This window comes from Aquarana catesbeiana, linkage group LG13, assembly GCF_042186555.1.
Source record: "Aquarana catesbeiana isolate 2022-GZ linkage group LG13, ASM4218655v1, whole genome shotgun sequence".
Taxonomy (NCBI): domain Eukaryota; kingdom Metazoa; phylum Chordata; class Amphibia; order Anura; family Ranidae; genus Aquarana; species Aquarana catesbeiana.
The window spans coordinates 185,129,115-185,152,249 of record NC_133336.1 but is presented as its reverse complement, the minus strand read 5'-3'; the positions used below and the strand labels follow the sequence as shown (position 1 = coordinate 185,152,249).

The 23,135-nt window shown below is 44.1% G+C and overlaps 1 protein-coding gene across 2 annotated transcripts in view; it reads left to right on the top strand.

The window, feature by feature from the left end:
- GOLPH3L (golgi phosphoprotein 3 like) overlaps positions 1-23,135 on the top strand; it is a 93,636-nt gene that overhangs the window by 7,375 nt on the left and 63,126 nt on the right. Inside the window, exons 2-3 of one of the 2 annotated variants that reach the window (XM_073609361.1) lie at positions 11,968-12,109; positions 22,322-22,490. In XM_073609361.1, the coding sequence (XP_073465462.1) occupies positions 22,323-22,490 (168 nt within the window). In that variant the 5' untranslated portion in view covers positions 11,968-12,109; position 22,322. The remainder of the gene's footprint in view (positions 1-11,967; positions 12,110-22,321; positions 22,491-23,135) is intronic. The other variant, XM_073609360.1, reaches the window with a different exon arrangement.

Here is a 23,135-nt window from a genome sequence, read left to right as displayed (position 1 = left end):
TGCTTAAATAAATATTTTCTATGGAGAAGCTGTCGAGTTGCCAGCCTGTATTTTCTATGGATCTTTTGTGAGCTTAATTAGCCAGAGCACCAACTACTCTACATACCAACTATACCAGTGATGGCGAACCTTGGCACCCCAGATGTTTTGGAACTACATTTCCCATGATGGTCATGCACTCGGCAGTGTAGTTGAGCATCATGGGAAATGTAGTTTCAAAACATCTGTGGTGCCAAGGTTCGCCATCACTGAACTATACTATATAGGGTTAGTTATTCCGTTGCTGCATCCATCGACACAGACTGTGGGACTCGGCCCCGCCCCCCACCATCTCCTGTTTCACAGGATTTGATTGACAGCAGCAGGAACCAATGACTCCTGCTGCCATCAATCTGTCCAATGAGGTAAGAGACAGCGGCTAGAGCTGCTGCACTCGCTGGTTTGGGCTCAGGTAAGAAAAAAAGGGGGGAGGGGGGCTGCAGCACAGAAGGTTTTTCACCTTAATGCTTAGAATGCATTAGAGCTGCACAATTTATCGTTAAGATTCGAGATCGTGATTCTTTTTTTTTCCCCTTGCTATCTTAACAAAACATTTTCCCGATTCTACGCAGAGTTCTCTGCTCAAGCTGACAGCTGTCAAAAAAAACTAAACAAAAAAAAAAAAAAAAAAACAGGCAGTCTGCCAAGTTTCACAACATTCTTCAGCCACTGAGCTAACTATAAACACTGCAACGTTTTGTTCTTTAGATCAAAATAAATGAACTTCGGTCTGTAAATGAGGGAAGTTTAACCACTTCAAGACTAAATCTTTTTCTGACACTTGTTGGTTTCAAGTTAAAAATCAGGATTTTGTACTAGAAAATTTACTTAGAGAACCTCCAAACATTATAAATGTGTGTTTTTGTTTTTTTTTTGTTGGTTTTTTTTTTTTAGCAGAGACCCTAGAGCGGGGATATGCAATTAGCAGACCTCCGGCTGTTGCAGAACAGAAGTCCCATGAGGCATAGCAAGACCCTGACAGCCACAAGCATGACACCCGGAGGCAGAGGCATGATAGGACTTGTAGTTTTGCAACAGCTGGAGGTCCGCTAATTGCATATCCCTGCCCTAGAGGATAAAATGGTGGTTGTTGCAATATTTTATCTCGCACTGTGTTTGCGCAGCGGTCTTTCAAATGCAGTTTTTTGGGGAAAAAATACACTTTAATGAATTAAAAAAACAGTAAAGTTAGCCCATTTTTTTTTTTTTGTATAAATTGAAAGATGATGTTACGCCACGAGAATCGTGAGAGAGTAGTGATCTTTTATTCTTAACAAAATAATCGTGATTCTCATTTTTCCCGGAATCGTGCAGCTCTAGAATGCATTAAAGTGGTTGTTACCACAATCGTGTGTCACTGGCAGCCCCTCCTATTATTATAACTAGTCCTAACACAGTGTAAATGTTTTATGAAAACAAAGCTTGTAAATACCGTTTTCAGAGTGATCTTCAGGCCGATCGTGTGACTCCCTGCCGATCTCCTACTCTGGTCCAAGTCTTTTGGACACCATTATTCTTTAAATGGCACCTCCAAACACAATGTGATTCTGCTGTAATCGTCACGCGGTGTGATCGCAGCAAAACGCGAGTTTTAGAAACGCGCTACACTTGTCACCCAAAAAGGAGCATAATCTTCTTCTTTTTTCATTGACGAGCACGTAAAGGGCAGCCCATGTAGTGAGTTGACTGCCCTATATGCGACATGCCAAATCGCATGCACATCGCTCAACCAAAATTGTGAGCAGGAACGCTTGTTCCTGCTACAAGAACGCGTGAATGCAGCCTAAAAGCAGGGATCTGGATCCAGTTAAAATGTCAAGGTCATACACCTGGCCCTGATGAAGTGGAAGAGTGTTTAGCCACCCCGAAATGCATCGGCTCCATTCTTCTATGAATTTTATTATTAAATTGCCTTACACCAGTGATGGTGAACCTTGGCACCCCAGATGTTTTGGAACTACATTTCCCATGATGCTCAACTACACTGCAGAGTGCATGAGCATCATGGGAAATGTAGTTCCAAAACATCTGGGGTGCCAAGGTTCACCATCACTGCCTTAGACTCTTAGACGTTTGTTTGGCGCTCTTGTTGGATTGTCTTTTTTTAGATGGGGGGGTAAAGGTCTACTTTAACTGACGAACTATTTTGTTTAAAAATTGAGGTTGGTCATAGACTGTTCATTTGTTGTCTTTGATCAGCCAGTGGGATGATAGGAAAAAAAAAAAATGAATGGAACCCCCCATCTACACAAGTGAGATGGATGGAGGAATCCTTCTCGCTGTGTCGTTGTATTCTGACAACGGGGACACCTCCACTGTCAGAATACACTGATCAGGGGCTGCAGCCGATCCGTTCCAAGCCACTGATAATCAAGAGTTTTCCAACAGTCTCATTCAAGAGGAGTCGATCATTAATGGACTTCTGTCGAGTGGGAACAAACATCGTCGGATTGAAATTCGGCTGATCCCTCCTGAGCTGGCCAAATTTCGACCCATTTACGGGCAGCTAAAGGCTGTATATATACACACGGCCAAAGGGATCGTTTGCTGCATTTAGCGACACTATGGGCGCATACAAACTCGCCAATTGGCTGCCTCCAAGGTCGGTCGGGGGTTCTGAATGCAACCTTTCAAATGAGCGCTTAACATGCCAACAGCGGTGGTGCTGGCTATTGATTTGTACAGAATACAATTCTGACACTGACGCAGTTCGCCCACAGTGTGTGCCGGCAACATTTACAACCACTGTCAAGAGTCTACTCTTGCCGCCTTTTGGCTGCTGCTATTCGGCCATCTGAACGTAGCCTTAGGGCTTGTTTAGATGGGCATTTAAGCTGCTGTGGCTAAACGCTGCATCCGTTTTTGACGTGGCCGAAGAACTCCGGTCCTGGATGCCATATGTCTACATCCATGTCCAATCAGGTGCTCAGATCCTATGTGACTGCTCATATAAAGAGTTTCATGCACACAGTGACAGCCATAGATCTGTATAGGGCACTAATCTGGTTGCCCATGCTGTATTTGGGGCTGAAGCTTCTTTCCGGTGGGGAAGGAAATCAAATGTCCGAAGGAGGCCTTCACCCTTCCCCCCCTCCCTGGAGTTATTTTGCTTTTTACCCCCTGTTACCTTCTTTGCTGAGTTATGCTCGGTTAACATAATCGCATGTCCAGCGAATCCAACGTTGTCCTGTGATCATCCGTCCCGTGCCGCCATCTTCCTTCCTTACATCAGGCTGTCTCCGGGTTCTTGATGATGCGCCAACGGGTCTACCCTCCTCCAGCCTACATGTAGACACTGGTGTCTCTTGGCATAGATATCCTAGGAGTCTTCTGGAGCAGAGTGATGTGAGACAGGTGCCAGAAGGTGGCAGAGAAACAAGAAAAAGGGTAAAAAAAGCATCGGCTTTTAGCGTTTTGCGGAAAGAGGGAGGGTATTCAGTACAACAAAGTGTTTTATTGCTATGAAGGTCTGCTTTAACCTGGGAGAGGTTGCTGGATGGACTTGTAATGTGTACTTGTCTCAATCCAGAGCATTAAGTGTCATTTCTGTCTGCTGCCGTTCCTCGGCTGTCAGCATGAATTACTTCTGACAAGTTTTCCTGACACCAAGAGAAAAATGGTGACAGGGGAATCGTCTCTAGCACACAGCCCATGATTGACAGCCCCAGCTCTGTTCCTGTGTGAAGGGGGGGGGGGGGGTGTTGTCCCTTCCCTCCAATCGGCTCTTACTGAGTTCTGCAGGATGCAATTTCAGCTCCCCACCGTCTGTTTACTGAAAGCTCAGACGAGCTGTATAAATTCTGGACTTTGCATGGATGTAGAGGAGGAGAAAAGATCACAGATACACCTAGGCGCTGACTGTATGCAATTATGCGGCCTCTCGGTGGCTGGGCCTTGGCGCAGAGGGGCTGCATATTTGCTGATAGAGCTGTGCCCAGAGCAAGATCCCTTTGTGCTCCCGGCACAGTGACCGACAAAAAACTTCCGATCGCTTCTTACGATCTTGTGACCACCGTGACAGCCAATCACGGTGGTCACAAGGCTCGCTTCACCTCCCGGGATGCCAAACCCCTTAAGGGGTCGGCGGGAGCCAGCATTAGGGGTTAATGAGAGGGTTTACATCCACTTTAAGGAACTTTGATTACTAAAAGGCTAAGCAAGAAGAAATCTCCAAGCTCCCAATTTTGGGGTCAGTCTTTTTTTGCTTTTGTAGTGAGGTCCTGGAGCCTTTGAGGCCTAATGGTAACCTCCAGGGTTAGGGACAGCTGACATTGTTCTATGTAGAGTGGGTTACAGGGCATGGTGGGTGTGATGCAAGGTGAATTCATGGGCGCCTGAAACTTCTTGAATGCAAAGAGATTTATTGTCTCGTGAACAGAACTGTGGGAAAGCGGGTTGAGGCCAGGACACCCATAAGTAGTTGCAATGTTAATTAGCAGGCTCCGAGACTTCTATATGCAAACAGCCATGCAGGGAAAAACATCCAGCCAGACTCCACATTTGCTCCAGTAGGATCGCTGTCTCCTATGGCAAACAATCTTGAACAGTTTCTAACAAAGATTGTAATGAACTCTTTCACTTATTCTACAATCTCCTATTGTAGATCTTCACTCAACTGAGCTCCCAGTCTATCACTTAGATCTATTGATCCACTGCTGGATCTCCTGAGCTCCTCCAATCTTCTCACTGAGTATCTTCCTCAAGTGTTACCCCCGCGTCCCTGCTGGGTCCCTAGCTTGACACTCACAGATGCTCTTCAAACTTCACCCCACTGGCCTGCTTGGTCCCTGGCTTGGTGCACAAAAAATTCTCTGCAAGCGTCACCTCCACTGGGGCTGGGTCCCTGGCTTGACGTTGGCTGAAGTTTCCCAATTCTTCACTGTCCCCGGCTGGTGATAATACTGCTCGGGTACTTGCTTCAGTTACTCACTGTGGTCCCTGGTGATAAGGTGGATGGTCCCTTAGTAGTGTCAGCTTCCCCTCTACCTCCAACCACAACAGGTTCTCCAGCCGGCAGAACTGTCACTTCTGGTTGAACTGCAAGCCGCAGTCCCAACCTTATGCTGCTTTCCCGCTTCTGGATAGACCCTCAGACAGCCCAGCAGCCAGATGTCCCCGGGAAAGGCCTCGGGTCTCTGGCCTAGCAGCTTGGGGCAACACAATACGTCCACCCAGACAGCCGTCCCGGTGGTTAAGAACATAGATCACCTGACCTCACCCAAATAAATAGGCTCTCCCAGCAGGCCAAGGGACCTATTGGCTGAGACGCCCCACTCTTTTCTAATCTGTCCTTGCAATGCCCTTGTCTTATCTGATGCCACCAGATACCCAGCCATCTAGTGACAAAAGAGAGAAGTGCAGCAATTCCAGAATTGGGGTGAAATCAACTGATCTCCTATCAATTGGCCAAAGCAACTATCACTTGGCAGATACATTTAATAGCAACCCTGCCTAAACATCAGGGGGCTACACTTTTTTTTTTTTTTGTTTCCTTTTTCTGCCCACTTCACTTTTTCCCCAGCCCCTGTAGGGGTGCAGGGGATGTTGAGGAGTCTCGAGGCTCTGTACTTTTTCGGGGAAACCATGAAGCCATTGCTCCTTTCATTTTGGTTTGGTGGTCTGAACAGGTGAAATGTAGTCCTGCATATACAGTAGACTCCATGCTGCTTCCAATATGCTTTTTATTTTTTTTTCGGAAGTAATTCCATGACACAAGGAGGGGCCCTGTACAAAAGGGGGGGTCATCATTCTGGGTTGATGTGAAGTCTCATATGCCATTGGAGTATTGCAGGGTGGTAAACAATCCCTTTATCTCAAGGACCCTGATTTGGACCAAGGAAAGCGCCATTTAATATTACAGGTATTTTATATAGGGCCAACTATTTAGACAGCGCTTTACATACTGTACATTCTGAAGGACCTTCCAGTCTAAGGCCCCTAAGTTGCATTATTTTCATACACATAGTAGGGCCAGGTAAGACAGAAGCCAATTAACCTACCAAGATGTCTTTGGAGTGTGAGAGGAAACCGGAGGAAACCCACGCAAACACGGGGAGAACACCGTGCAGGTAGTTTGCATGAACCGATGACCCCAGTGCCGCAAGGTAGACGTACTAGACAACCTGTGGTTGAAGGAAAGAAAATTGCATAATGTATGGCCAGCTGTAGCCTTACTAGGTTCACTCTCCCTGTGTCATGATATGATAGGGGGAAGAGCGGACACCAGCACAGGCGAGACAAGTAAGTAAAGGCATCCCATACATATGTTAATGAACAGTCTTATGTCTGTTCCAGTAAATGAGACTTGTGCTCTGGCTGGGGGAGTTGCACAGGTTGGACAGGTTATGGTTTCCCCCGTTAAGCCGGTCTTATAAGCTTATTGACTATTCCAAAGAAAACTTTAGGGGATGGGTTGTGTCTGTGCTGGTGGTTGCCCTCTCAAGTCATTGGATAACTTACAAAGAATCTTCTGTTTTAATGATTTTAAATTACAGTGCCTTGAAAAAGTATTCATACCCCTTGAAATTTTCCAAATTTTGGCAATCAAAAACGTGTATTTTATGTGGTAGACCAGCACAAAGTGGCACAAAATCATGAAGTGGAAGGAAAATAATAAATAGTTTTCAAAATTTGAAAAGTGTGCCGTGCATTTGTATTCAGCCCCCCTGAGTCAATACTTTGTAGAACCCCCTTTCACTGCAATTACAGCTGCAAGTCTTTTTGGGGATGTCTCTACCAGCTTTGCACATCTAAAGAGGGACATTTTTGCCCATTCTTCTTTGCAAAATAGCTCAAGCTCTGTCAGATTGGATGGAGAGCGTCTGTGAACAGCAATTTTCAAGTCTTGCCACAGTTTCTCAATTGGATTTAGGTCTGGACTTTGACTGGACCATTCTAACACATGAATATGCTTTGATCTAAACTATTCCATTGTAGCTCTGGCTGTATGTTTAGGTTCGTTGTCCTGCTGGAATGTGAACCTCCGCCCCAGTCTCAAGTCTTTTGCAGACTCTAACAGGTTTTCTTCTAAGATTGCCCTGTATTTGGCTCCATCCATCTTCCCATCAACTCTGACCGGCTTCCCTGTTCCCTGCTGAAGAAAAGCATCCCCACAACATGATGCTGCCACCGCCATGTTTCACAGTGGGGATGGTGTGTTCAGGGTGATGTGTAGTGTTTTCCGCCACACATAGAGTTTTGCTTTTAGGCCAAAAAGTTCTTTTGGTCTCATCTGACCAGAGTACCTTCATCCACATGTTTGCTGTGTCCCCCACATGGCTTCTCGCAAACTGGACTTCTTATGGCTTTCTTTCAACAATGGCTTTCTTCTTGTCACACTAAAGGCCAGATTTGTGGAGTGCACGACTAATAGTTGTCCTGCGGACAGATTCTCCCACCTGAGCTGTGGATCTCTGCAGCTCCTCCAGAGTTACCATGGGCCTCTTGGTTGCTTCTCTGATTAAGACCCCATACACGCTATTAGATTTTTGTCTTCAGATTTATATTATATGGTCAAACGTTAAGAGTTTCAATTTGTATGCAATCAGGCAGGCCTTTGCACTACAGGGTTTTGGTAGATCTGAAGACAAGAATCTCCAGAAAATCTAATAGTGTGTATGGTGGGGTCTAATGCTCTCCTTGCCCGGCTTGTCAGTTTAGGTGGATGGCCATGTCTTGGTAGGTTTACAGTTGTGCCATTCTCTTTCCATTTTCGGATGATGGATTGAACAGTGCTCTGTGAGATGTTCAAAGCTTGGGATATTTTTTTTATAACCTAAGGGCTCTTTCACATGGAGGATCCGTATGTCCGTTTTTCATCCTTCCGTTTTGGGATGAAAAACGGACATACATGTATCCCTATGGAGCGTCGGATGTCAGCGGTGACATGTCCGCTGACATCCGACCCGCTCCGATCCGAAAAGTGTAACGGAGGAAAACCCTACTTTTCCATCCTTTTCGGATCGGATCAGGTGACGACGGACTCTACGGTTCGCCGTCATCCAATCCCCCATAGGGGAGAGCGGCGCTCTGACAGGTCCGTCGCTGCACAGTGTGCAGCGACGGACCTGTCATTTTCCTGCTCAGCGGGTGTTCACGGGGCGGATCATCACTGATGCGCCCCGTGTGAAAGAGCTCTTAACCTGCTTTAAACTTCTTCAGAACTTTATCTCTGACCTGTCTGGTGTGTTCCTTGGCCTTCATGATGCTGTTTGTTCACTAAGGTTCTTTAACAAACCTCTGAGGGCTTCACAGAACAGTTGTATTTATACTGAGATCACATTACACACAGGTGGACTCTATTTACTAATTAGGTGACTTCTGAAGGCAATTGGTTCCATTAGATTTTAGTTAGGGGTATCAGAGTAAAGGGAGCTGAATACAACACACACTTTTCATATATTTATTTGTAAAAAAAATTTGAAAACCATTTATCATTTTCCTTCCACTTCACAATTATGTGCCACTTTTTGTTGGTCTATCACATAAATAAAATACATTTACGTTTTGGTTGTAACATGACAAAATGTGTAAAATTTCAAGGGGTATGAATACTTTTTCAAGGCACTGTAAATGCTCAGCCTAAGAGGAGTCACTGCAAGGTGTGGCTGTCACCTTTTATTAGTCTAAAACCTGATGCTGGTTTCACATTGTTGTTAGTGATTTTCGGGATTGAACCTCGCTTGACTGTCATTCCCTTGTCTGTCACTTTTGTGGCTATTGAGGACAATCTTATTCCATGAGTGCTGGTGTTTGGGCAGGGTTTTGCCCTTTTAATCAGGGAATTAACAAACTGTGAGACTTATACAGTACCACTATCCGAATAAGTAATAAAATACAGTATGTTGTATAAAAAGTACAGATTTTTTTTTTTTTTTTTTCGGTTCAGATAAATTGTTCATAAAATCACAAATTGAAAATGTGTGCCATAGCGTATTTTCCCTATTTGCTTTTATGTATGTAATAATGAATAGCATAACTTAAAGGGGTTGTAACCCTGTGTTTTTGTTGTTGTTGGTTGTTTTTTTGTTTTTTGTTTTTTTTATAAAAAAAATAAATAAATGCCTATACTTACCTGCTCTGTGCAATCGTTTTTTGCACAGAGCAGCCCTGATCCTCTTCTTCTGGGGTGCTCCAGGCCCCTCCTCTTCATCAGGTACCCCCATGGAAAACCGCTTACCCTGGGGGCACCCGTGTGGGCTTGTTTCTGAGTCCCGCTGCTGCGTCCATTAACACAGACAGCGCGATTCACCCGCGCCCCACCCGCCCCGTGTCCCTGGATTTGATTGACAGCAATGTCTACGCTGCTGTCAATCTGTCCAATGAGGAGAGGGACAGCGGCAGGAGCCACTGCGCTCGTGCATATTGCTAGATTGGATTGGGCTCAGGTAAGAAAAAATAGGAGGGGTCAGGGGGGGCAGCTGCAGATTTCACCCTAATACTTAGACTGGATTCAGGTGAAAAACCTTGAGGCTTTACAACCACTTCCATACCTGGCCAATGCTGGCATTCCTCTCACATGTAAAAAAAAAAAAATTATATATATATATATATATATATATATATATATATATATATATATATATATATATATATATATATATATAATTTTTTTTTTTTTTTTTTCTAGAAAATTACTCGGAACCCCCCAAATATGATATGATATACATTTTTTTTTTTTTTTTTTTTTTGCAGAGACCCTAGGGATTAAAATAGTGATCGTTGTAATCAGTTGTGTCACACGGTACTGCGCAGCAATTTTTCAAATGCAATTTTTTTTTAGAAAAAAACCCCACTTTCATTAATTTAATTAAAAAAAAATTTACCCCAATTTTTTGTGGTATAATGTGAAAGATCTTTAGGCTGAGTAAATGGATACCTAACCTGTCACGCTTTTAAAATTGCGCACACTTGTGGAATGGCGATAAACTGCGGTACTTAAAAAATCTCCAAAGGCGACGCTTTAAACATTTTTACAGGTTACCAGTAGAGCTCCACAATTAATCGTTAAAAAATCGTGATCTCGATTTAACCCCCCCCTGGCGATCTCTATTGCAGAGTTTGCCCATTCTTTCATATAACAAGTAGAGAGACTTATCTGCTCACTCAGTGGTCAAAAGAAAACGTCTGGACAGTCTGCTAAGTTTCATGAAACATTGTAACTAACTCTTCCTTCTTAGATCAAAGGGATAAAACTTCTGTGTGGAAAAAAAAAAAAAAAAATCCAGGCAGTCTGCCAAGTTTTTAAACAAGGTGTAAATACAGGAAGTTTTAACCACTAAGGCTCGGTTCACACTGGGGCGACTTGTCAGGCGACCTAGTCGCCTGACAAGTCGCCTCCCGTTCTGTGCTATGGAACCGTTCTAATCGGAGCGACGCAAGTCGCTCCGACTTAGAAAAAGGTTCCTGTATTACTTTGGGGGCGACTTGGGGCGACTTGCATAGACTTCTATGCAGAAGTCGTCTCGCAAGTCGCCCCGGCAGTCGTTTGCAGGTCGCCTCGCTGAGGCGACCTGCAAGTCGTGCCGCCCATGTGTGAACCGAGCCTTAAAATCTAAATCTTTTTCTGACACTTGTTTCTTAAGTTAAAATCAATATTTTTTGCTAGAAAATTACTTGGAACTCCCAAACATTATATATATTTTAGCAGAGACCCTAGGGAATAAAATGTCAATTGCTGCAATATTTTGTCACACTGTATTTGCCCGGCGGTCTTTCAAACGCAATTTTTTTGGGAAAAAATACACTTCAATGAATAAAAAAAAAAATGAAACCATAAAGTTATCCCAATTTTTTATTTTATTTTTGTTTTAATGTGAAAGATGATGTTACGCCGTGAGAATCATGAGAGAATCGTGATCCTCATTTTAGCCAGAATCGTGCAGCTCTAGTTACCAGTTTAGAGTTACAGAGGAGGTCTTTGCTAGAATTATTGCTCTCTAACATTTGCGGCGATACATCATGCAGATATCCCAAGTCTCCTGCATTTCAGCTGCGGCTCCCTGACACCTGCAAGTGCAGCGCGATATTTTCCGGCGGTAAGGCCAATCCCCCTGCGCACCGCACCCAGCCGCTGCGGGGGGGGGGGTGGGGGGGCTGACCTGCCTGTAATGCAGAGCGCCCTTTGATGTGCCCCGCCACCTACTGCTCTGGCATGGCGGGTCAGCAAGCCCTGATCGCGGGTTCCCGACTCACCATCCCCAAGCATTATCGTGAAGCACAGAGCTGGCGCTAGAGGAAGCAGAGCCGATGCTTCCTGTATAGCGCCGGTTTCTGTCACAGGCGGAGTGATACCAAATGTACTCCGTCTATGACAGTTGTGTATATAAACTTGTATGTTTGTTTTGTGTGTTTTTTTTTTTTTTTCCCCCTTTTATTGGTTAAACTAGAGGGACATGTGTCTCTTTTCAATCAGACTAACAATGTAACTTCCAAATGTCTTCTGACCTCCTAATCCTCTGACTTTATTACATCTCATCACTGATATCACATAAGCAAATATCGTTCAATTTTCCAGCCCAAACTTGTGGAGAGATGAGATGCTTCCTAATGGGTTTTCCAGATATTGAAATCTGCTGCTTCAGAAGATCTACAAAATCATAAATCATATTGACATAATTAACAATATGTACTGTATATGGCATAGAAATTCTTTATATTCTAATCAGGGGTCTCCAAACTGTGGCCCAACTAAGATCAGTGATGTGTCCTTTAGATTGAAGATTCCGATCAGTTGGTGTCTCATCTCCCCCCTCCCTCCAACTGCCACACTGTAAACCTATTTACAGTGGTATGTAAACATGGAGAGGAAGCTAAAGGGATTTTAACGGTGCAATTTTTCTTTCTTAAAAAACAGTTTATTGTTTACAATCAATTAAAAAGAACATAATATATGTATGACAACAGGCAAAATTTATTTTTTCTTTTCAGACAATATAAAATACAATACACAGTATGGTCAAAAAGAAGGGGAAAAAAGGAATTTATACTACAAGTTCACAGATGGTAGTTGTTGCATATTAACCCGACATGTTTCGCATTGTCGCTTTTTCAAGGGATATGCAACTATTAAGTGAGTCATCCAATACTTTTAGCAATTCTACAAAAATAGAAAAGAGAGAAAAAAGGGTTTTTACATATATACAGACATAATGTTCAATGTTATCACTGCAATAGATGACTATAAAGATATATACAAAACGCATTGTCGCTCTGAAGAGTCAAAAAATGGCTTACCCCCAAAATGACCCAGTGAAACCTTAACAACACCAGCATGATCAGGCCCAACCACGACGGGACGGCAAAAGGGCCAAATTGCAACCACAGGGAGCAAAAAGATGGAGCTAGTATAGGGATAAAAAAGTTGGCAAATATTCAGTATAAATCGAATTGTATGTAGAGGATTGATTTAGGTTCAAGAACTAATAAGTTCAACACTTACATCAATAGGTAAAGGATTTGCAAACATAAGTGCAAAATGCATCAGTACCGGTGAAATGATGGTTAGGATGGTTTATAAGTCAAGCTGAAAAATTAATAAGGCAGAAGATCTAGTTACTGCATAAGGAAAGGCTGCACTGAATCCTTTAAACTAATGCTATGATTATAATTAAAGATTTTTTAGATACAGAGTCTCATAATGGTATATTTAAATTGCTATTTAGGACCACAAGGTCTCCAAGTATTATAAGGTAGTAACAATAAATAGTATTGGATACAAGTGCAGTGAGGAATCTGGGATTGTGAAATAAAGATATACATTTTAGAGAGCAGAGTGTGATGTACTCACCAGTCACTCACTCTGCTCGAGTTTGGCTTCCATCTACCGGCGCTGGCAGATTAAACTGTCAGGGAGGCCGGTTAAATAATGCTCCCCATCGAGCCGGCGTGTAACGTCGCCGGCTCGATGCGGACGTGAGGGCGCCTGTGCGCATGCCCGGAAGGCCAATTCCCAGTCCGGACTCCAATTCCCATAGATCACAGCGGCAACCGAGGGGACCGACATGCGCAGTGTATCGCGCAGCGGCTCCCCCCATGCTGACGCTGAAGCTGTATCATGGGATAGGAGGGCAGGGGGAGGGAACGCAAAGTGCCCTGAGATGGATTGGCTCTGCGGGGAGGCACGGCGCGAGGTGGGCACATCTGAAATGTGCCCCGGGCGTCCGTGTGGATGCGATGGTCCCTGCTAAGCCCCAACACAGTATGAGCCAGATGCGGTCTGACAAGGGCGGGCCGAGGAGATAGCCGATCGGGAAGGAGGGGACCATATACCCTCCGACTTCGATCGGCACAGCAGAGAGACAAGGCGCTTCCCATTGAAGGGAAATACAATGATATAAAAAAGAGAACAAGATAACATATATGATGAGTAGTATAATTGCAAATCTAAACATTAAATTCATGGATAAAATCTTACAAAACAGATAATTGCATACATTTGTGAAAAATAAGACATTATTATACAAATGACCAAAGAAAGATAATAATGGGAAGGGGGAAGCGGGGAGGGGGGGGGAAGGGAAAGGAAAATTGGAGAGGGGGGGGGAAAGCAAAGGGAATGATAGTTAGCCATGGCAACTAAGGTCATACATGGATGGCCAATCATTTAGAGGAAGGACCTGTAACTTAGGCTTTCATTCAGACCTGGGAAATGAGTAGCTTTAAGAACATGAATCCAGCGGGCTTCGAGCTGGAGCAATGTCCTGTCGACACAGCCCCCTCTTTCATCCAGTGGAACATGTTCCAAAGTTTGGAACTTGATAGTGCTAGGGTTAAAGTTGTGGTACAGAACCACATGCCTGGCAATGGCTGTGTCCATTTGTTTCTTAAGAATGGGTTTTATATGGTCTCTGATTCGTTTGAAAAATGGTCGTTTCGTTTTGCCGACATAAAAACTACCACACATGCACTGAGCCAGGTAGATTATGCCTGGAGTCTGACAAGTTGCATTGAATTTAATTAAGTGCCTTTGTCCATTTGGAAGTAAAAAGTGTGATGTATTATCTACATATCGGCAAATGTCACCTCTGCCACAGGGAGATAAACCGATATGGGAAGACTTTTTGATGGTTGTAGGGTCTTGAAAATGGCTGTGGACAAGGCGGTCCTTTAGTGAAGGGACCCGTCTAAAGGTTATCTCGGGAAGGGTATTGATGTATTTGCTGACTGTTGGGTCAGCTGATAAAAGAGGCCAGTATTTGGTTAAAATACTTCTGATTTCGCTATGTTGACTGGAATAACGCGTAATCAGTCTGACGGTGTCAGATTTTTTGCCAGATTTTGTTGAAAATAATAACGAGTCTCTATTTTGTGTCTTAACCTTGTTGTAGGCCCTTTTGAGGCATGAGTGGCTATAACCACGAGATAACAGTCTCTCATATAGATCTTTTGCAGCTATCTGAAAATCTACATCTTTGCTGCAGTTGCGTTTTAAACGCAAATACTGACTGTAGGGAATACTTTTCAGCAAGGGGCCTGGATGTGAACTATCGGCGTGGAGAATAGTATTCCCAGCCGAAGGTTTTCTGTATAAAGATGAGTCTAATTTTCCATTTACATCAATGGAAATGGTGAGATCAAGGAAATTGATTGCTATAGTGCTATACTCCATAGTGAAATGAAGGTTAAAGTGATTGATAGAGAGCAGTTTGAAGAATTCTTTCAATTCTAGCTCTGAGCCTGACCAAAAAAACAGCACATCGTCTATATAACGATACCAGGAAACGACCTTTTCCAACAAGTGGGTCAGGTCGTCCCTGGAGAATACATCTTTTTCCCACCCCCCCAGGTACAGGTTGGCATACGATGGGGCACATTTAGTCCCCATCGCAACCCCCTGCACCTGGAGGTAGTGGGAAGAATTGAAAACAAAGACATTATGTCTTAAAATGTAGTCGAGAAGCTCCAAAACAAAAGCATTATATTTCTCAGATGTAGGACCTCTCTCATTTAGGTAGTTACTCACAATTTCGACACCTTTATGATGGGGGATGGTATTGTATAAACTTTCGATATCCAGCGCAACTAAGTAGGTGCCTGGTGGGAGTAGAATACCTTCAATAGTTCTTAATAAATCTATAGTATCTTTAATATAAGAAAAGAAGGAGGTAACGTGAGGCTGTAGGTAGCTGTCTATCAGACTACTGGCGTTTTCCGTTAAACATGAACAACCGGAAATTATGGGACGGCCTGGGGGTTCTAAGATAGACTTATGTACTTTTGGTAAGGCATAAAGGGTAGGGGTTCGTGGGTCCTTCTTGTTAAGGTAATCCCATGTATTTTTGTCTATGATGCCTTTATAATATGCCTTAAAGATGATGTTATAATACTCAGCATTGAAATTTTGTACTAAAGTTTTCGAAATGGGACGATACCAATCTCGGTTGGATAAGATCTTGTTACACATGTTGATGTATTTACATTGATATATTTACAGTGGTAAGAGGGACTCTGATGGAAGAGGGGACTTTGATGGGGACCCTGATGGAAGGGGGGACTTTGATGGGGACCCTGATGGAAGGGGGGACTTTGATGGGGACCCTGATGGAAGGGGGGACTTTGATGGGGACCCTGATGGAAGGGGGGACTTTGATGGGGACCCTGATGGAAGGGGGGACTTTGATGGGGACCCTGATGGAAGGGGGGACTTTGATGGGGACCCTGATGGAAGAGGGGACTTTGATGGGGACCCTGATGGAAGAGGGGACTTTGATGGAAGAGGGGACTTTGATGGGGACCCTGATGGAAGAGGGGACTTTGATGGGGACCCTGATGGAAGAGGGGACTTTGATGGGGACCCTGATGGAAGAGGGGACTTTGATGAATACGCTAATGTAGAGGGGTACTCTGATGAGGACATTGATTTAAGAGGGGAGTCTGATGTAAGGAGGGACTCTTATGGGGAAAATTATGTGAGTGGGGGACCTTGATGGGGCGCTCATGTAAGGGCGGTGCCAATGGGGAAAATCCTGACACCTATCTGATGGGGAACACAGATGTAAGGAGGGGCCCTGATGGGGAACACTGATGTAAGGAGGGGCCCTGATGGGGAACACGGATGTAAGGAGGGGCCCTGATGGGGAACACGGATGTAAGGAGGGGCCCTGATGGGGAACACGGATGTAAGGAGGGGCCCTGATGGGGAACACGGATGTAAGGAGGGGCCCTGATGGGGAACACGGATGTAAGGAGGGGCCCTGATGGGGAACACGGATGTAAGGAGGGGCCCTGATGGGGAACACGGATGTAAGGAGGGGCCCTGATGGGGAACACGGATGTAAGGAGGGGCCCTGATGGGGAACACGGATGTAAGGAGGGGCCCTGATGGGGAACACGGATGTAAGGAGGGGCCCTGATGGGGAACACGGATGTAAGGAGGGGCCCTGATGGGGAACACGGATGTAAGGAGGGGCCCTGATGGGGAACACGGATGTAAGGAGGGGCCCTGATGGGGAACACGGATGTAAGGAGGGGCCCTGATGGGGAACACGGATGTAAGGAGGGGCCCTGATGGGGAACACGGATGTAAGGAGGGGCCCTGATGGGGAACACGGATGTAAGGAGGGGCCCTGATGGGGAACACGGATGTAAGGAGGGGCCCTGATGGGGAACACGGATGTAAGGAGGGGCCCTGATGGGGAACACGGATGTAAGGAGGGGCCCTGATGGGGAACACGGATGTAAGGAGGGGCCCTGATGGGGAACACGGATGTAAGGAGGGGCCCTGATGGGGAACACGGATGTAAGGTGGGGTCACTTATGTAAGGGATGACACTAATGGGGGCACTGATGGTGACTCTGATGTAAGGTGGCACTTCTAAGGTAGATTTGATTTAAGGGGGACTCCTACGGTAGACTCTGATGTATTAGCAGGTTTGATGGGGACCCTCATGTTAAGGGGGGACTGATGTAGGAGTTGTGTTTGTTGTTTTTTTAAACTGACTTGAGTATGAATTTTATAAAATGTATGATATGGCCCTAAATTAAAATTTAGGAGACCCCTGGTCTAAATCTACAACCCCACCTACAATCATGTCTGTGCACTCCACCAGGAAGGCGCACTGTCCAAATGTGCCCAATATCTACAGGGAAGGTGTGCAGGGGACATAGAGATCCTGCCACGTCAATATCAACACCTAATGTAAATACATTGTATCATATAGTTATATATTTACCTGACTTTCAATAGTCTGTTGGTCATATGTATAATGGTGGACCGCTCTGTCATTACACTACCATGGAACTCTCTAAACAAGTAAGGAACAATGTTGTTGAGAAGTACAAGTCAGGGTTAGGCTATAAAAAAATATCCAAGGCTTTGATGATCCCTAGGAGCACCATCAAATCTATCATAACCAAATGGAAAGAACATGGCACAACAGCAAACCTGCCAAGAGACGGCCGTACACCAAAACTCACGGACCGGGCAAGGAGGGCATTAATCAGAGAGGCAGCACAGAGACCTAAGGTAACCCTGGAGGAGCTGCAGAGTTCCACAGCAGAGACTGGAGTATCTGTACATAGGACGACAATAAGCCGTACGCTCCATAGAGTTGGGCTTTATGGCAGAGTGGCCAGAAGAAAGCCATTACTTTCAGCAAAAAACAAAATGGTACGTTTTGAGGTTGCAAAAAGGCACGTGGGAGACTCCCAAAATGTATGGAGGAAGGTGCTCTGGTCTGATGAGACTAAAATTTAACTTTTTGGCCATCAAAGAAAACGCTATGTCTGGCGCAAACCCAACACATCACATCACCCAAAGAACACCATCCCCACTGTGAAACATTGTGGTGGCAGCATCATGCTGTGGGGATGTTTTTCTTCAGTCGGGACTGGTAAACTGGTCAGAGTTGAAGGAAAGATGGATGGTGCTAAATACAGGGATATTCTTGAGCAAAACCTGTAGCACTCTGTGTGTGATTTGAGGCTAGGATGGAGGTTCACCTTGCAGCAGGACAATGACCCCAAACACACTGCTAAAGCAACACTTGAGTGGTTTAAGGGAAACATGTAAATGTGTTGAAATGGCCTAGCCAGACCTCAATCCCATAGAAAATCTGTGGTCAGACTTAAAGATTACTGTTCACAAGCACAAGCCATCCAACTTGAAGGAGCTGGAGCAGTTTTGCAAGGAGGAATGGGGAAAAATCCCAGTGGTAAGATGTGACAAGCTCATAGAGACTTATCCAAAGCGATTTGGAGCTCTGATAGCTGCAAAAGGTGGCTCTACAAAGTATTGACTTTAGGGGGGTGAATAGTTATGCACATTGACTTTTTCTGTTATTTTGTCCTATTTGTTGTTTGCTTCACAATATAAAAAAAAAAAAAAAAAATCTTCAAAGTTCTGGGCATGTTCTGTAAATTAAATGATGCAAATCCTCAAACAATCCATGTTAAAGTGGTTGTAAACCCCCCCAAAAAAAACCTGCAAGACAAAGGCATAATGCGCTAGTATGCATAGCATACTAGCTCATTGTGTATTACTTACCTTAGGTCGAATCCCCCGCAGTGGTCCCCATTCACCGCTCCGGCCGGCGACATCGGTCCCCGGAGTTGCTTCTGGGAATCGCAGGCTCTGGCACTGTGATTGGCTCTCATTATAGGCTTACCTGTAGCCAAAAGTGTGTTGTAAGGGTTTACAACCACTTTTAATTCCAGGTTGTGAGGCAACAAAACACACAAAAAATGCCAAGGGGGGTGAATACATTTACAAGGCACTTTATAAATCCAGTTTATTAATAGAGCCATGAAGCTGGAAAGGTTGTAAAAAAAAAAAAAACAAGGACTTTACCTTAGCGGTTGGACTGGATTTCAGTACTGGTTTTTCAGCGCTTACTAACCCAATTCCTTCATGGCCTTAGGGCTGTGTTGACATAGATAGTCTCGGCATCCTGTGTTTTGAGCCAGAAGGATCATTCAAATATGCTTGGATCACTCCATTTGGGTGGAGAGCTGCCAAACCTAAAACCATCGGGCTCAGCTGAGGTCTTCTACTTATATTGGTTAGAGATCCTTGTCCAGCTCCTTGCCCTCCCCTCTCCTTTTTGAGCCTCGTTATCATGACCTTTTTACTATATGAAGTGTATTTCTCTGCAGTTGGCATCTTTTTTGGGAAATTCCCTGTAGATATCTGTTGGGCTGACATTTAACTCTGGGTAACAGCTGATTGACCTGCAGTGGACAGAAATGTGCCCAGAGAATATCTGCTTCTGATTGCTGGGTTGGGTGTGCAGAGATACATGTAGAGCACATGATGAATTTGGGGATGATGTTGGGACGGTGATGGCATGTGATGATAGCTTGATCTACAGATATTGTACATTTTCTTTAGAACTTAGTTTCGAAAAGCGGTATGATGCTGTGTCTTTTTTTTTTTTTTTTTTTTTTGTATTCTGAGAATTTGTTGCAAAATTTCTCGGCACCCAGAGCAGATATAGACCACTGGACAGTGGAATGGAAATTGTCAGATATTTCCCTGCCACTGCGCTTAAAAATGGTGCAGCAACCTCTTTCCTGCATGAAACGCAGGGGTTAGCAGTACATTCAAATAAATAGGCTGCCATGCCTGTGCAAAGGCGGACCGCAGTCCTTAGCCTCAGAAGGAGAGGAGGAAGCAGAGGAGAGGCATGCGAAGAAATTTGAGCACCTGTTAATGCACCTAAGGCGTTAAGACGAGATATCAGCGCTTTTTTGATGCGTTTGTATCGTATTTATGAAGAGCTTGCCAAACGAAACTTCTGTTTTGTTTTTATTTTTTTATTGTATGGATTTTTGTATTATCATCTTGGCTAGTAATGCTTTCTAAATGCATCTCAGACGTGCTGTAAATGCCATAGGGCATTTTGACGCATTTTCAGGGCCTGGCAACACCTCATGTCGTGTCAGTTTTGAGGTTAAACAACGCTAATACAACCATGTACACAATTTTGACAGGAATTCAAGGAGCTTTTTAAATACACGTGAAACTCCTACTTTTAAGGCTGGTGTAAATTTAAAGTGTTACTAAACCCACAACAGTAAAATCAGTCTGTATATGCAGTAAAGCAGGCTTGTTATACTCACTGTTGAACCTAAGGGGTTAATCCACCGCATTGTGTATGAAGGCTGTTTGATCCTTCTCCTTGGTCTTCTTTGATCCTCACCAATCCATCTCCTGATAGAACAGAGTCTAGGGGACAGGCTGCACATGCTCAGTTTGGTGTGTATTGCTAGAGAGTTGTGTTTTTTTTTTTTGTTTTGTTTTGTTTTTTTCTTGGGAGGGTGCATGTGATCAGCACAGGGTGAATAGGCACTGTCCAGACACGGGCAGAGCTCCTGCAACCTCATAGGACAGTCGGAGAATGAAAACTCCTCCTACAAGCTTTAACAAGACACTTATAGAAGTCACGAGACTGCTATATACTGCTGATGAGAAAGGGTATTTAGCAGTTTATATTAACTAAAACTATGTGCATTTCCATGTTCTGTGTACTGTGGGAGACCAGATATAATGAATGCAGGCTCCTGGGTTTAGTAACACTTTAATGACTGATAATGACTGATAATTGGACCCAGTAGTAGTAGTCCACAGCAACTTTCGTATTTAGTGTAAGCTAGTACCCGATTGGCTGCAAGGATATTTTATTGCCCAAATTCTTTGCTCCAGTAATCATAAACCGGTACATTATTTGCAACTTTATTGAGAAAAGGCCAATCTTTAGCGTATTTATATAGCGCTGACCATTTTTGCAACTCTTTACATTCCCTTCAGTCCCTGCGCACATTATGGTTGTCCTCAAAGGGCCGATTGTAAGACTATATACATTTTATGCAGGGCTTTATTTCTCAGAATAGGTGCAGGAACTCAACCACCCCCTGCCAAACCGCATCACATGGTGGGTGTGGCCAAATTGCTCTAACAGTAGGAGGATCTTACTAGGGCAATATAAACTAGGAGTGCATCTGTGCAGGCTTCAGGGTTGTGCTGCTCACAGGTGGTCCACATCTCACCTCCATCCCTTCCCCTTTGCAGTGAGGGCCACATGAAATGGTGTGGCAGGCCAGGTTCGGCCCGCGGGCCTTGTGTTTGACACATGAGTCTTATGCCCCGTACACACGATCAGACTTTCCGACAACAAAACCGCTGACTTTTCTTGGAAGGATGTTGGCTCCAACTTGTCTTGCATACACACAGTCACACAAATGTTGGCCAAAGATTACGAACGTAGTGACGTACAAGATGTACGTGATATCTCCATTACAAACGCTAGTTTTACAAGACTGAGCGCTTCCGGCTCGTACTTGATTCCGAGCATGTGTGGACTTTTGTCAGACGTACTTGTGTACACCTGATCGGAAAGTCCGACAACAAACATTTGTTGGCGGAAAATTTGAGAACCTGCTAGCCAGCATTTGTTGGCGGAAAGTCCGCCAATAAATGTTCGATGGAGCGTACACACGGTTGGACTTTCCGCCAACAAGCTCACATCCAACATTTGTTGTTGGAAAATCCGATTGTGTGTACGGGGCATTAAACAATAATGAGCAGTTAACCTGTGCAGTGTTTTTTTTTTTTTTTTTTTCCCCCACCTGGAGTTGGAGCTTTAAAGCCCAACTCCAGGACTGATGTAACCCCCCACGCCTCTCGATCTGATCACTGGTTTAGCAAAAAAGCTCTCTAAACCCCCATTTTCACTTACCTGAAGCCATGGTCATGTGATCATGTGGCGCCTGGTCCTTCTCTGTTTACATCATGGAGTAGTCCTTCTTCCAGGTGTCCACATCACTGCCTGCATCATGGGGACAATTCCAATTGGCCGGCCAGTGGAGGGGTCCTCTTAGGATCCTGAAGAGAGATGACCTCCAATGGGAGTGAAGGGGATTCTTCAGTGAGGGAACTACTGTACATCAGTGATGGACCTGGATGGGGGGGGGTGGGGGGGACTCTGATAAGTATAACTGGATGAACCAAATCAGGAAAAACTTACAGCGGGCAGGATGGGTTAGGGGGGTGGGTGGGACGTACAGGTAAAAAATTTTTTGGGTTGGGCTTTAAAACACCTAGGCTACACAACCTGATAATTCAGCCCCCTATTAAATACATTTTATATTTTAACCATAGATGCACTTTAAGGATTTGCCCCCAACGACCGGTTCAGGTCCCAGTTTGTTGCTGTTCTACCGCTGATTCTTTGGTTTGACCCACCCTCCCAATTTTTAGGAAGCAACTCCCTTATCCTTAGTAATGTACAAATACTTTGACCCTTGATGCGCAAAAATCTTATTTGAATCTCTGCTCATTTTGAAGGATGACCACTTTAATACGTCGGGGACGGCGCGGAGAGGAGGGACAAGACCGGAGAGCAGATTCAGAGGATGGCAGCAAAGAAAAAGATGACGAGTCCTCAGGGGATTGCAAAGACATGAGGCTTACGCTTATGGAGGAAGTGCTGCTTTTAGGATTAAAAGACAAAGAGGTACATTATTTAAAGTGATATCCTGTATTGACTGGAGGCTCAAAACAGCCTATTGTGCAAAACTTAAACATCTCTTTAAAGTGTTTTTCAACTTTTGCAGCCAATTTAGGAGAACACCTACTATATATTTGTTAAATGTTCCCATGCATAACTTAAAAAATTGCTTACATTGTCGATTGTTTGCCATAATTAACCCTACCTGTACTCTACTGGCAGTTGTTCTCATCAGTTGTAAACTAGATTTGAACACTGTCTCAACAAAGGGCTAAAGATCTAGAAGCTGGCCTGGTAATGAGGGGAAACTCAGTGTGTCCCTCATTGTTCTCATTGTTTCCTCTCATTTCATAGTGTTAAAAGTAGCTTGCAGAAAATAATAAATAATATATATATATATATATATATATATATATATATATATATATACACACATTACACTTCTTTCTTTTTTTTTTTTTTTTTTTGCTGTGTGAATGGGAGCTTCAAATCTGACTGCAAAAGTGGAATGACGTCTTATGAATATTTTACTGAACCCACTACTATAACTTTAAGCTGAGTCGTGATATACAATATAATATTGTCAAACATACCATTTATCATCTGTATGAGAAATACAGTGACAAGGAAAGAGTTTTTACACTAAACTGC